Source organism: Vicugna pacos, chromosome 5 (assembly GCF_048564905.1).
Source record: "Vicugna pacos chromosome 5, VicPac4, whole genome shotgun sequence".
NCBI lineage: Eukaryota > Metazoa > Chordata > Mammalia > Artiodactyla > Camelidae > Vicugna > Vicugna pacos.
The window spans coordinates 22593519-22607694 of record NC_132991.1 but is presented as its reverse complement, the minus strand read 5'-3'; the positions used below and the strand labels follow the sequence as shown (position 1 = coordinate 22607694).

The 14176-nt window shown below is 35.5% G+C and overlaps 1 protein-coding gene across 3 annotated transcripts in view; it reads right to left on the bottom strand.

Moving 5' to 3' along the window:
* Positions 1-14176, bottom strand: part of ARHGAP15 (Rho GTPase activating protein 15) — a 584181-nt gene that overhangs the window by 231227 nt on the left and 338778 nt on the right. For all 3 annotated transcript variants that reach the window (XM_072960912.1, XM_072960913.1, XM_072960914.1), the window contains exon 9: positions 5282-5404. In XM_072960912.1, the coding sequence (XP_072817013.1) occupies positions 5282-5404 (123 nt within the window). The remainder of the gene's footprint in view (positions 1-5281; positions 5405-14176) is intronic.

The window sequence follows — 14176 nt, the reverse complement described above, 5'->3', positions numbered from 1 at the left end:
ACAGAGAATAAGAAAGACATCTAGAAAATTGAAAATATAATTACTAAAGTAAAAATAAATTAGTATAAAGATGGAGGATAAAATTGAGAATTTTTTCAGAACATGAGAAAAATCAGTCCTGACATCTAATACTTACATCATACAGATCCCAAAAAATGAAACAGAGAAAACTTAGGGGAAGACTGTATTAACATAATAATAAAGAGAAAAAAATTCCTGAGGTGAAGTCACAATTCTTCAAGTTGAGTGCCAAGCAGAATAAATTTTTAAAGTTCTGCCAACTATATACATTATGTCGATTACAGAAGGTCAAAATAAGGACAAAACTCTCAATGAGTCTGAAAGAAAAATATTCAAAGTAACAAGAGTAAGAATGGAAGCAGCAACTCTATGTTCCAGAGGCAATGAGATTTTATGCCTAACTAAACTATTGATCAAGTGTGTGGGTATACTGAAGATAGTTTAAGATAGTCAAGGTCTTGTGTTTTATAAATGAGTTACTGGAGGTTGTTACATAGAGATAGAAGAGATTAAAGCAAGAAAGAAAAGGCCTGGGATTTGGAAGACAGTGAACACAGCTCAGAAGTTCAGGGAAAGGATATCACAGGGTGATAAAGGTGAAGCCTAGAAAGCAACTAGTACAAATTGTAGTAGGATGATGGAAGGACTCCAGAAGATATTTTGGGGGAAAAAACAGGGAGTCGCAGACTAAAGTACATAGGCTGTTTAATTGAGAGGATTAAAGCCCTTGATGATGTAAAGGTCCATAAAGCAAGAAAAAAATAAAACTCTGGGGGAAAAACATCTGTACAAGATATTCACAATCCCAAAATGTATCAAACTAAAAGAGAGCATGATTATAAGCAAACGATGAAGCATAAGCTTTAAAAATAAGAACATAATAATCTGTGTGGCCCATAAGACATAGCATTGGACCATGGATAAGTTAATCCAATCTAGCACATTACTTGATGAAACGTTCCATAATATTTACATGATCAACATAAAGTAAATGCTGATGACTGATTTTTTTCACATTTAGATTCAAAATATGGTAGAGGGTGTGGAATAGAAAACTAGACTGTGGTTTTGAAACAACGTTAACTTACTAATATAACCTTCAAATGTAAAAGGAAGGAGAATCTTTTTCACCAGGATCAAGGAGCATTACTCTCTTAGAGTCATGGGTTATGATACTCTAAGGACAGAGATGAACATCTCATACTTGGTGCTGTGTTAAGCAACCTTACATAATCATAATTGTATGAATGCTGGTTTTTTTGGTTTTTAACTTTTAGAGTCAACCTATAAATAAATCATAATTACAAAAATCAGTGAAGTAATATAAATTTTCATGATGTAAAAGTAAAGATTCAATAGCAAAGGCAGAGGAGGTGAAAGGGGAAGAGGACACTAAATTTCTCATCTTGTCAATGAAGGCCTGGAGTTTCAATTTTCTATGGTTAGTAGAACAATAAATAGAGGTTTAAGTATGTTTCAGAGGAAGCCAATGGTCATGGCAAGACAAGCTGTATTTGAGTATTTGGGGAGGAGAAGGGCCAGGTTGATGGGGTCTAGTTCAACTGAGTCAGATTCAATATAGAATAAATTAGGTAATATAAATACATTATAACATTAAAGGTAAGAAAGATATTGACAAAAATCTATGCCCCAAATAACAATAATGTAAGATATGGAGGCAACCACCAGAAGAACCACAAAGAGAAACCATCCCAAATGGTAAGGAGAAAAACTGGAACGAAGCAGGAAAACACTGGTTTTCATCATAAATCCTGGAGGAATACTAGTTAATCCTTAAACTAGTTGTTTCCTTTTAAATATACTGATTAAAAATAGATGTAGTACAGTATTACTATCAATTTCTGCTAATACCATCCAGTATGGTTTTGTCTATATAAAGATGAATGAAGCCACTTTCTAAACATACAAGCCTCTCTAACTCGTCATTTTGGTACACCTAAGGAAATACTCATTGCTCCTAAAATACCAAACAATTGTTATCTTTTCTAAACACTGTATTGCCAAGTGTTTTCTGTTCTTGGATGTCAATGCTGCTATTTGAAAGATTACATAAGGTAGTTTGGCTGGCACTAGAGAGCTATTACCTCAGTTCCAAAAGCAAGTAGAAGATACGTACAAACACACCTACTGCCCTAAAGTGTACCCTCTTGCCTATAATTTACATATTAAACTGATTGGAGTTTTGTTTTCCATAAGAGGCTCAATGTAATAAACACATACATTTGAAAAGTTCTTGCCATTCCTTTGGCAAATGTGAAAGCACCTGGAGAGATTGAAGGCTTTTCAGAAGCCACCACTGCCATGGTACAATGATTGTAACACCCACTGGAGCTATTACGATTTCTTTCCACTGGGTGATCATTCAGAACTATCTGCTGGCCCCTTTTTGGCATCACAATGCACCCTTCTTAATAGTCATATTAAAGAAATTAGGAAATGCAGCCCCATCAAGTGACTGTTTCCAGATCTAAAATCTAGCCAATGAAATCACGTATTGGCCAGGTCTCCATGAATCCAAAAAGCAGGTTTTGAAGAAAGGGTTTGTGACTGAGTTTAGACTGTGTGATATTGGGGCAGTTTTCTTTTTACATAAAGTGCTTGTGAATATTGTTCTGCTGGGCATTTAAAGTCAAATAAACACAGCCTTTCCTGCCCTACAGTGAGGGCTCAGTAAAGGCTGGATAAATTCAGAGCTCAGGCTTCTCAACATGTTGGGAACAATATATAAGAGTAAACACTTAGAAAAGCAGTTGTGATCCTGCCAAGCCCCTCCCAGGTATCTGGAAGCATACATATAAGACCCAAACCACCACACACAGCTATCCCAAATCTTGGTATGTTATTCTAGATGTGAAAAATTAGACAATTTAAAGAATTTGACACATATTCTTTGGGCAAATGCACTGCAGAACAGATTTAAAGGCCACTATCCCTCTTTTCAAACAATTCTTCTCCTTGAAAGAGTTAAGTCATTTTACTTGGAGAAATTAACCATTTAACTGTTTATCATTCATTTATTTTACATATTTTTTCATAACCAATTAAAAACACTGATTTCATTGCTTTTTTCTAAGTCTTTGCCTTAGATATGCTAAGAAAATGGGCTTAAATTACTAAGTTTGATTGAGCCTGCATTTTCAAAAAATTGGTTTAATGCTTTTTACTCAGTTAAAAAAATCTTAGAAAAAGCCTTACAAAAAATTCACAGTTAAAACTGAAACAAGCCCAAGAAGTGACTATATTTGCATAACTTGATCTGTATCTGGAAGAAAATTCCACTGAAGACAGCAATGGAAGCTTATCAAATCAGAATTTCACATAGATTTTCCATAGCCCTGCTAATGAATACTGACTCACTGGTCAGCTATGGTGAAAATTTAATGGAGCTCTAAGATAGGAAATGTACCATCGGAGTGTGTTCAGTGGTTCCATTACATCAGTATGAAAACTGTATTAGGCATCCAGTTTCTCTGCTGCTTTCTGAGACCAATTCTAGAGCACTATGGTTATTAATTCTTTAGCATTTTGATTGGGACCACTGAATTAAAACCCCTTTTATTTTGCCACAGTCATGAAAGGTTTCGACTTTATGTCAAGTTGAGATTGTTTCGGCTACTAATCTGGTTTTGTATTTTGTCAAGATGGCAGGTAACATGCTACTGAATCCTTTCTAAGAAAATGACAATCTATGGGATAAATTCTAAGGTAGAACTGAAGGTGCCATTATATCATTATATGAAATTGGGTCTGTAGAGGAACTAAGACTGTCAGTGGCACTGAAAAGGACATCTTCAGAGAGTGAAAGTCTGAGATAAGACTGATTTAAAGCAGGTGTTAGGTCTACCCACAAATGCTCACATTCTAAGAATTTTCTACTCTATTAGTGAGTGATATGCATGCTTAGGTTTCATAACATTTCACCTTCCACGATTGGTTCAGAATATTAAAATGATTTTTGTGATATGTTCACCTCTTTGAAAATGGACTGAAATTGACAGGCCAAACAATTATTGTAAACTATTTAAATAATTCTCATATACTAAGTGGTACTGAAAATATTAAGATCTGCTTTGCCCTGTTTCTGCGAAATAGTTGTGAATTAAATCATCTCTTGGTTTCTTTAAGGATCAGTCTTTCAAATTTGTCCTCAAAGTTTACTTTAAGACTGTTTTAGCCCAGTTTCAAATTCTTTCTTAAATGTAATTTAAAAAATATATCCATCAATTAGAAAATTTGAAAACCAGGGAGAGTAACATACTTGATGTGTATGTCTTCTTCTTAGGAAAATAATACATTTTGCCTGTGTGATCTATGAAATGATTTCCAGTCAGAGAAATCTATAATCACTGGTTTTATCTATCCATTCTTTCATCTATCTGATACACTAACAGTAGTAACAACAGTAATGAATAATAGTATTAATAATAGCAAAGAACATTTACTGAATACCTGTGTTCCAGAAACTCTGCTAAATCCTTTACATGGATTATCTCATTTTTTTTCTTTCAGTGGCCCTCTGAGTGGTAAGTATAAATATTCCCATTTAACAGAAGAAATACCTGAGGCTTAGAGAGATAATAACTTGTTCAATGTCAGTATTAGCAAGTGGTAAAACCAAGGTACAAACTCCAATTATAGTCTAACGCCAGAGTCTGCTTTTCTATTCTGGTAGCTGGGTTGGTCTACAATATTTTATTGTTTACTTCAGATATATTTTCAAAAGTACCTACTTATTTCAGTTTAGATTGACTTCTTGGTCCTTCAGCTCTCAAATCTATATGTTTTCATGACACTAGTTTGTCTTGGACTTCCTTCCGGCACTTACTTCAGACCTTATGACTAGGTGATCTGATAACTTATTATCCAATCAAAACACATCTGAGAGTGAAAAGGTCTGCTGTTATTAATTATGCTGGGACAAGAGGTTTGTCCAGGCACATGGGGACACGGGGTCATTCTGATGGGCCACTAGGGTATTTCTTCTCTGCTCCTAGTCCAGAGCCCAGGTCCTCTGAGGTCAAAACTAGGTTTTTTTTTTTCAATGATCCTATGCTACAACCTTTATTTTCTCAAGATTAGTTTTCTGGACAACTATTTTTTTCCTCTGTTATAGAGCAGAACATTTAATAAGGAACCTAAAATAATAAAATATCCCAATACCCTTTGGAGCTGAATAACTATGGACACAGAGGCACATTCATTTATCATTGTTACAGTAAAAGTATAAAATGTTCTATACCTTTAATAAGTCCTTTTTCTTGCAGACTTTTCAGGGAAGGCCTTCGGGTAATAAACTTCTTTAATCTGCTTTTAACTCGTTTTTTGTCGCTTGTATCAGAAGCACTATGTTGCAGTCTAAACACTGAAAATTAAAAAAAAAGTCAGAAGCTTTCAGTAAATTTTTTCCTTTATGATTATTACTTTATGCAAATATGAATAGAAAACAGTAGTTATGGAACAACTACCTGAATTAATAGCTCAGGCCCTTCTGTTTAGATAGGGCATAGGAGTAAAAATTTGCCCATATGAAAATATTAGCTCTGTTGCAACATGAATGTGTAATGAGAATGTAGTTAGCTCCATATATTCACAATTTATTTTCACATTCATTCCCTCAAACTTACCATGCTAACCTTTATCTGGATAATTTCACCTATCTGTATCCATATACAAAATTGTAGAAAAGAAAAATTCATCTAAATTGGAGGTGGGGGAGCTCTTTAGAATCGTTCATGTCAATTGATTATGATTATATACTGTCTGTAGGAAATTTAGGCATTTTCAAAGGTCCTGGCTGCCCAAATAATTTTGGCAATCTTCTTTATTAAGTTAACCCAAAGTGATTTCTTTTTCGGTAGCAGATACTTCTTACTCTCCTTATTGATGTGAAATTACCACTAGGTGAAATTCTGTAACACATACTGCCTCAAATTTTGCCATGTCTTCATCAGGCTCTCATCCTCAGCTTCCCATCCTCACTGCCAATTTCAAAGTTAGGTGTGTGCCAAATTCATTTCCTAAGTAAATGTTTGCTGAATGTCCGCTGATTATCAGATGCTATGCTAAAGGCTATGAATTCGATGATGAACATTATACTTAAGCTCCATGCCTTCATTAAGCATAGAGTCTAAATACATTCAAGGTATCTTATTATTAATCACTTTATTAACAGAGTTATTAATAATGATCATTATTATTAATGATTCATGAAATGATAGGAATTTATCATCTCTCTGACATGAGATACAGATCTTAATTGGGCCCTTCTCTATCTTAACCCAATTTCTGACATCATGTGAGGACCTGGGGCACTTAACTAAGAATGTAGAGGTTCTTTTCCTTTCAAATCATATTTTGGAATAAGCCAGTCATTCAATTGGGTTAATAATAATATGAGTAAAATATATTGAGACCTTCCTATGTGCTTCATACTCTGTTAAGTATCTAACATGATTTGACTTAATTCTACTGCAATGTAAGCTCCACATGGGCAGGGATTTTTATCTATTTTTATAAATGTTCTTACTTAATGTGTTCCTAATACCTGAAACATTGTTTAGCCTATAGTAAGTGTTAAGTTAATATTTGTTGAATCAAATCTCAGAATGACCTTTTAAAGTACATAAACTAATTCCACTCATTTTAGAGATGAAGAAGCTGAGTCAAAGAGGTGAAGTAACTCGTCCCAGGTTAAGTCTGGATATAGGCCTAGTCTCAAAGGGTTTTATCTAGTATTCTAATGTATTGGATTATTGGCAAAAGAATGGAAGGGGGAGACAAACAAAAATATCAGGAGCTCAGTCAGTCATTTAAGGTAGAATGGTTTTAATCAACTAAAAATTTTTAAGTAGCTATTGGGTGCAAAATGTTTTGCTAAGATATAGTTATAGGAGAGCTAGACTTGAGCCATTCTATCCCTTCCTAAGGAAAACAGAAGGAAAAAAGAGAGACTTAGGAGGGAACTGCAGCTGGAAGAAAATAAATTGCCTGAATTAGAGGATCTGAAGTCAAATTTTCCTGGTAGGGTCTCCAAGGAACCCACAGAAGTGCCTGAGGGAGAGTGTCTGCTTTAAAAAGCCTGCCAGGCCCAGAGTGTGAGAAGCCTTCTTATAACTGGTCAAATAAGGACATTTTTGCAACCTCCTTCCTCTAGCTTTGACCACAAAGTAGTTGCAAACTTGTGTTAGCAAAATGGGGAGTTGCGGTGAAGTGTGAGTCTAAGGAAAGGAAGAGGAAAACATCCTGCCCTCCTCCCAGCTAAGCGTAGGGTGGAGTTTTAATTTTAAATTAAGTTCAAAGTTTTGATGATCACATGGGATTATGCACTATTGAATACTGAACTGAGATAGTACTTGCCATTTAACGGGACATAATATTTTATATTACCTCAAAGCAAGATTCTCGACCTTGGCACTATTTACATTTTAGGCCAGATAATTTTTGTGTGTGTGTAGGGGGTTGTCCTGTGCAGGACGAGAAGGACGCTGAGAAGCCTCTCTGGCCTTTCCCCACAATAGGTCAGTAGTACCCTTTCCTCAGCTGTGACAATCAAAAATGTCTCCAGACATTGCCAAGTGTCTCCTGGAAGGATGGGGGTGTAAGTGCTCCCTGCTAAGAATCACTCCCTTAAACTGAAGGAAAACATATAGGACCTGCTTAAGTTCTCATTTATTGGTAGTGAAAGGGCTACTCACACACTAACAAAATGTAAAGGGACTGTGAAAAGCAAAAAAAAAAAAAAAAAGTATTATTTTAATGATGTATCTCTCTACAAATAGCATATCTATATAAAAAATACAAATCTGATCTATCATCTGTCTACTATCTATTTATTAAATGAATTGGTTAAGAAAGTACAACCACTATCATGTGAGGCAGTCAATGGGTCTGTCACTTGAAAAGGCTGGGAACCACTGTGGTAGACCAAGCTTCTCAGCTATTACATGTGAAGATGCTTACGTGGTCTGAGAGTTATGGGTACCCTCAGCACTCAGAGCAATGGAGATGGAGCAGCCTGAGCCCCTGGGAAGCTGCTGTTGGCTAAGAGAGTCTTATCTATTTACTCTGGTGGGCTACACAAATGTTTTTATATATATATTTTTGTACATCTAAAGTTAAAAAGGTTTGAGGGGCACTGCTTTAGACCTGCGCTAAGCAGTGTGGTAGTCACTAGTCACCCACGGCTATCAAGTACTTGAAATGCAGCTCGTGCCCTAGGTTGAAATAATAATGTTTTGGATATTTTTGTTAACTAAAATATATTATTAAAATTAACATATTATTAAAACTTATTTCTTGTTACTTTTTAAAATGTGGGTACTAGAAGGTTTCAAATTACACACATGGCTCCTGTAGTTCTGGACAGGGCTGTTAGGTGATAAAAAAAAATAAACACGAATTGACTACCTATTGCGTACATAGAGTGCTGGATTTAACTGTTGTGGATAAAAATGCATATGGCCTATGCAGTAATAATACAGCATGGTAAGGAGTATGAGCTGTAAGAGCCTAAGGAGCCTAAGAGGAGGAACTCATGTCATTTTGGAGGAACAGCAAGTGCCTTTAGAACCGACGCACACTGCAAGTGCTTTTACAGGACCATGTGCATCAGGCATCAACTGATTCAAAACTGTATGACTGAAAAAGGCATTCCGAGCACCTTAATATACTGTGCTTACATGGTATCCTACCCCCTTTCATCTGGGGCCGGCTGTGTATGATCTGTGCTAACTGGTAACTGTGTCAAAGCCCCACGGGTCTGGGTTTCCAGCACTGGATGCTAAAGGAATACTTAACATCCTTCAGAAAAAATCGGCCTCAGGGTAATTCTGGTCTCAAGTCTGCCCTTTTCAATAATATGGAATAATCAATCTAAATTTTCACAGGTTACCAAAGGTAATATTTTCTATTCCCCATCTCACCTCAAAATCTTGTCATTTTCCATGACAGAATGCCAAGAAACACAAGACCAAAAGAGGGATTTTTTTTTTTTTTTGCCATTTAGGGACTAGTAAAAATGATGTGATTAAAATGTACTTTGCAATTTAAAACACATACAGACAGTATAAATGTGAAATTGTGAAAATAATTATATACTGAGTTATATCTTTTTGGAACCTGTTAGGTACTCTGTTGATAGTACTCTTAATTAGAGAGATATATATGTATATTATATTGTTTTCAGTACCACCATCTGGCTCCACATGTGAGAAATGTGTGTGAGGTACACTGGTTTTTCAAAGAAAATGAAAGTATATTTTTAAATGCTTTATCTTGTTTCCTTCTCATACATACTGAGAAACTAGCAGTCTTGGATATGATTACACAGTTTTTAACATAGCCAAACTCTCCAAAGTCGCCTCTAATGATGACTTTCCTGGAGACAGACTAGAGCATCAACTTCCATTTCCTGATGCCATAAATAATCGTCCTCAGATGACAAGTCAAATTACAAGGCCTTTGCCATCATTCATTCTGCTCATTTTGTTCTAAGAGGAGTTATGCAGAATTTAAAGTCAATAGATGACTATAATATACGGCATACTTTTTATTAACCAAATAACTTGAAAGCACTATAAATACAAACTAAAAATGTAAAAAGCACATGGTTATAAAGCAAAGTCCATCATTGGGCCCCTATAAACAGCAGTAAAAGTCTTTGAATATTGTGGTTTACAAATCTGATTTTAACAGCCAAACTTATAAAACAGTTTACGCTTTTCTGTTGTCAAGGGAGAAAAACTTGCCAAATTGTTCATTTTAAGTAAATACAACATAACCAATTAAGGAAAGCAAAATTTAAACACATGCCTATGATAATCAGGACATAGTTTGCTTCTGATTTCACTACTGATTTTAACAGAACAGTGTTCCTTCCACTTTCCCACAGCACCCAAGTGACCCCACACATACTTTTAGAAACTTGTAATCACACAGTGCAAATAAAAGGACACTTTACTGGAAAATACACAGTGTGGTACAATAATCCATCATTTATGAAAAATAGAATTCAGCCTTTTCTTTTTCCTCAGAGATTCAACTACTTTTTGAGGGTGAAAGCTTACTGCAATTTAAAGATTTATGTTAAGCCAATGAGCAGTTGTTGTTTTTTTTTTCTGTTGCCATTTAAACTTTCTATTCAAAAAAGAAAAGAGATTAAAGAAATACTGGTTTAAATTCCAAAATATTTAATCTGATTTACCGAGGAATCACTCTTAATTCTACATATTTTCACCTTCACGAAAAGTTAACCTGAATTGGATTAGCTTTCCAGGTATTCTGAAATTTACTTTTATTTCCTTTACCCTCTCTTTTCCCCACTGATGAGTGATCTTTTCTTTCAAGCCCAAACAAATGGAGTATTTTTCAAAGCCTAAGAATTTTGAATAACAATATGCAATTTAAGCCTCCACACTCATAGGGCAAAGGCATTAGTTTTAAGCACCATTCTTAACCGGTGGAGAGATTTAACTGGTGTTAAAAGCTGCTCAGACCAGAGAAGAGTTAGGATCCTAGGCTTTTCAAGATGATCTTCAATAAATATCAAAGCATGCAAGAATGGGCATTAACCCAGCACAAGGTTTATACCTGACAGTCATTATGGTGTTAAAAACACCTCTAAAGGTAGGAATGCTTATTGTGCCAGGTGCCCTTTGCATATTGATTTTCTAGCTGTATTAACAGGAGGGGGAACAACACAATTTGGATGCTGCATCTCCATTCTATTCAAGGATGGGAACCACAAGAGAAAACCCTCAAATCTTCCAGAATCCAACAGTTTGGATAATACGATCCAGAACTGTGCATCTGCCAGGATTTTTCTTGCTGGGGACTTTATTTTGAAATATCCTTTTCTCCTGCCAAACTGCTGTTCTCGCGGTATTCCCATGTTACAATCACATGTTGTTATTATTATTTTTTTTTTCACTTGGAAATGCTGGGAGGGCTAACATTTCAGAAACGTTGCTAAAGGAAAGTAGCGTCATTACCCTTTAGAAATGCTATTACAGACAACTTGCCAGGCTACTTCTTGTCACCGTGTCGGTGAGGTTTTACATGGGGATCAACATCAGGTGTAGATAAGATGGTTGTGTGAGCAGCTAAGAGCTTCCCACACCGATTGTCTGGGAGGATGTTCAGAGCAAAGCTGTCGGCAATTGCTTAGTGCAATCATCATACCACACTGCATTGTTCGGAGAGGGAGATCCAGAAAGAAATGACAAAACAGGGTTATATCAGGCTCATAATCCCCAGAGATTCAAACACTTCTCAAACCATGACACGGATTACATAACAAAGTACTGATTGTCTCCTCTTGTATATTCCAATACGATCTTCTTGTATTCGAAATTACCCTGTTGTACCACTGTCTAAATTACTGAAACAAGAGCACCTTACCCAAAATTGAGAAATAAAGTTCATTAAATTTCTTTTCAGCCTCCTGCCTGATTCCTTTCCAGGCACACACATTTGCCCTAGTTCATTAGGCTGTAATAAATCCGGCTTTGCTCTTCCAGAATGGGTTTTAGAGCTCGAAAAAGTTTGCACATAACTCCCTGTGTCAGAGTGGGCAGAAAGGGTAAGTTTGAGCTTAATGTACTGTTGGTCATTTAATATCTCTTTTTTTCACATGCTCAATGTAAATAGACGTCATAATTTCAACCCCTTGAGAAACTATGTTATTGAAACTTTAAGTGACTTACTTGAAACACAAATCATGATTAAATCTGGAAATAATTGGAAGAAGGAATGCAGGGCATTTTAACAGCAGTGCTTTGTTTTAACCACTTAATTCCCACTTAAACACTGAAGAAATACAAAATAAATAATCAGTTGGGAACAGAAGGATATGGATACATTATCTCTCCAATGATTCGTATTTATGTTATCTATCCATTTAAAGAGAAGTGAGAATCCATACAATGAAAAATGCTTACTTTTACACTAAATTATCTAGTTCAAGTAGACAAATCTAACCACATTTTTATATTTTCAATGTCAATGAAGAGTTGTCAGTTTACTGTCATGGTCCTGTTATCCAACCGTATGGAAATGCCACAGTTGCTTTTTCCAGTAATGTGTAAATTCTTCATTGTCTTTTCATGCACAGGTTCAATATTTTTACATTGCTGAAGGTATATCTTAGGTGTGCCTATGTTGATAATGCATTTCTAAAGTGTGTCAGGGTGTTTTGTTTAAATTCTTTCTATAGCATTTAGCATAGCTTTGAGTTACTTAAAGGGTAACTTGCATGATGCTTATGATGATGATGACAGCCTCAAAACTGTCCTGCAAATACTGAGTAATTTCATTATTTTCTTTCAATTGTAAGTCTATCTGGTTTCTTTCTCTGAGCCAAAGTTGCAAAAGATTTTTGTATCAAAGGCTATGGAAATACTATATATTCACCAAAAAAAAAAAAAAAGGAAAGAAGAGAAAATAATCCTAAATTGCAAAAACTTATGGTGTGTGTAGAGACATATGCTTGAGCGCTGTTCAAAACTTTGATAAATTTGCTATTAAAGTAAGGGGTTCCTGAGATAAGGCAGTAGCTGATTTTGAAAGCAAAATTACTAGAAAAAAGAAAGAAAAAATAATATAGGGCATTAATCCAGACAAAGAGCACCATGAAGTAGAAATACATTTTCCATGAGGAAGGGTAGTATATTAAATACAGGAATGAGTTCTTTCTTAGTGATAGAAAACAGGCCACAGCCAAATCAAATGAGAAGAGCCTTATACATGAATGCGAACACTGATCCACAAAGAACAGTAACAACAACAACAAAAGTAAGAGTTGTAGGCATAGAAGCTCCGCCTATAGAGGTAACAGCATGAAAAAATTCTAGGAAACACTTGGATTTCTGTGAAAAAAGTCAAGTTAGAGAAAGAAATAATATTCATATTTAAGAGTATCAGACAATTTCCATGCTGATTTTACATACTGACTCAGATACTACACCATGCTTAGCAGTATTTGAACTGGGTGGTGGTACTTAAATCTTCTCTCAATATAGACATAAAAAGAGAGTGCTATCACTACATATTTTGTGTGAGTGTGTCTGTATTTGTACCTTTGTGAAAATATGCATACAGATACTGTATTCTCACTGGGTGTAGAGGGGAGTAATGTGGGATAACCTGGAAGTTTTTTCTTTAATCTCTAAACTCTGGGCTCTATGTGTGATCAAGAATATGCCACAATGTATCCTTAATTTTTCGAACATAAAATCTGGACCAGGAAAGAAAAATTTATATTACAGTCATAGGTAGTTTGAGAAATGTCTAAGCCAAAAAATCAATGTTTGAGAGGAAGTGGTAAAGTATTTATTTAGATTGTGAGAAAAGTTAAATAAATATGTATATTTAACTTTTTCATAATCTAAGTATTATAACAATTATATATACAATTACATATAATAATATCTAGAGTATTAATTCTTTTAAAGCAGTCCAAATCTCTGCTTTGCCTAGCCAATTTGATCATCCTAACATTGCATGTATTACTAATAATGTTCTCAGGGTACTTGTGATGTGAAAAGGAACTGTACTAAGAATGTTACATCTCATTTAATCTTTATAATCATTCAATGTGATAGGTTCTCTTATTGATGCCCATTATGCAGATTAGGAATCTGAGAGGTTAAGTCAAGTAGCAAATAGTGGCCAGGCCAGAAATCAGATGCAGGGCTGTCTAATTTTGAGACCCTGAGCATTCCTAACCTGTCTCACTGCCTGCCTCTCCATCTGTTTGGTGATGCTGTCAAAGTTCTAAGGACGTAGAGAGATGGCAGTAACCTCCCACTGCAGTCAAGTACTTCCAATCTAAGATCCTACCTAAATCACCTGCTTTAGGTGAACTGCTGACTGAAAATTACTCTAGGTGGTATGTATTGTCGTAGATCTAAAAGAGAAAATGATTGCCTTAGTTGAGATTAGTGAATCACAGGACAGCAACAGAGTTGACAGCTGAATACTTTCTGGACCTACAGTCAGAACAGCTGACAATGGCTTCTAGGTTGCACAGAGCCATAACCACTATGAACAAGAATGAACTCTTAGCTACTGGGCAGAAGGTGAATATGAGAATCACTCACTTGCTCCAGGTGGCTGTATATAGCAAGAGAAGAATGAA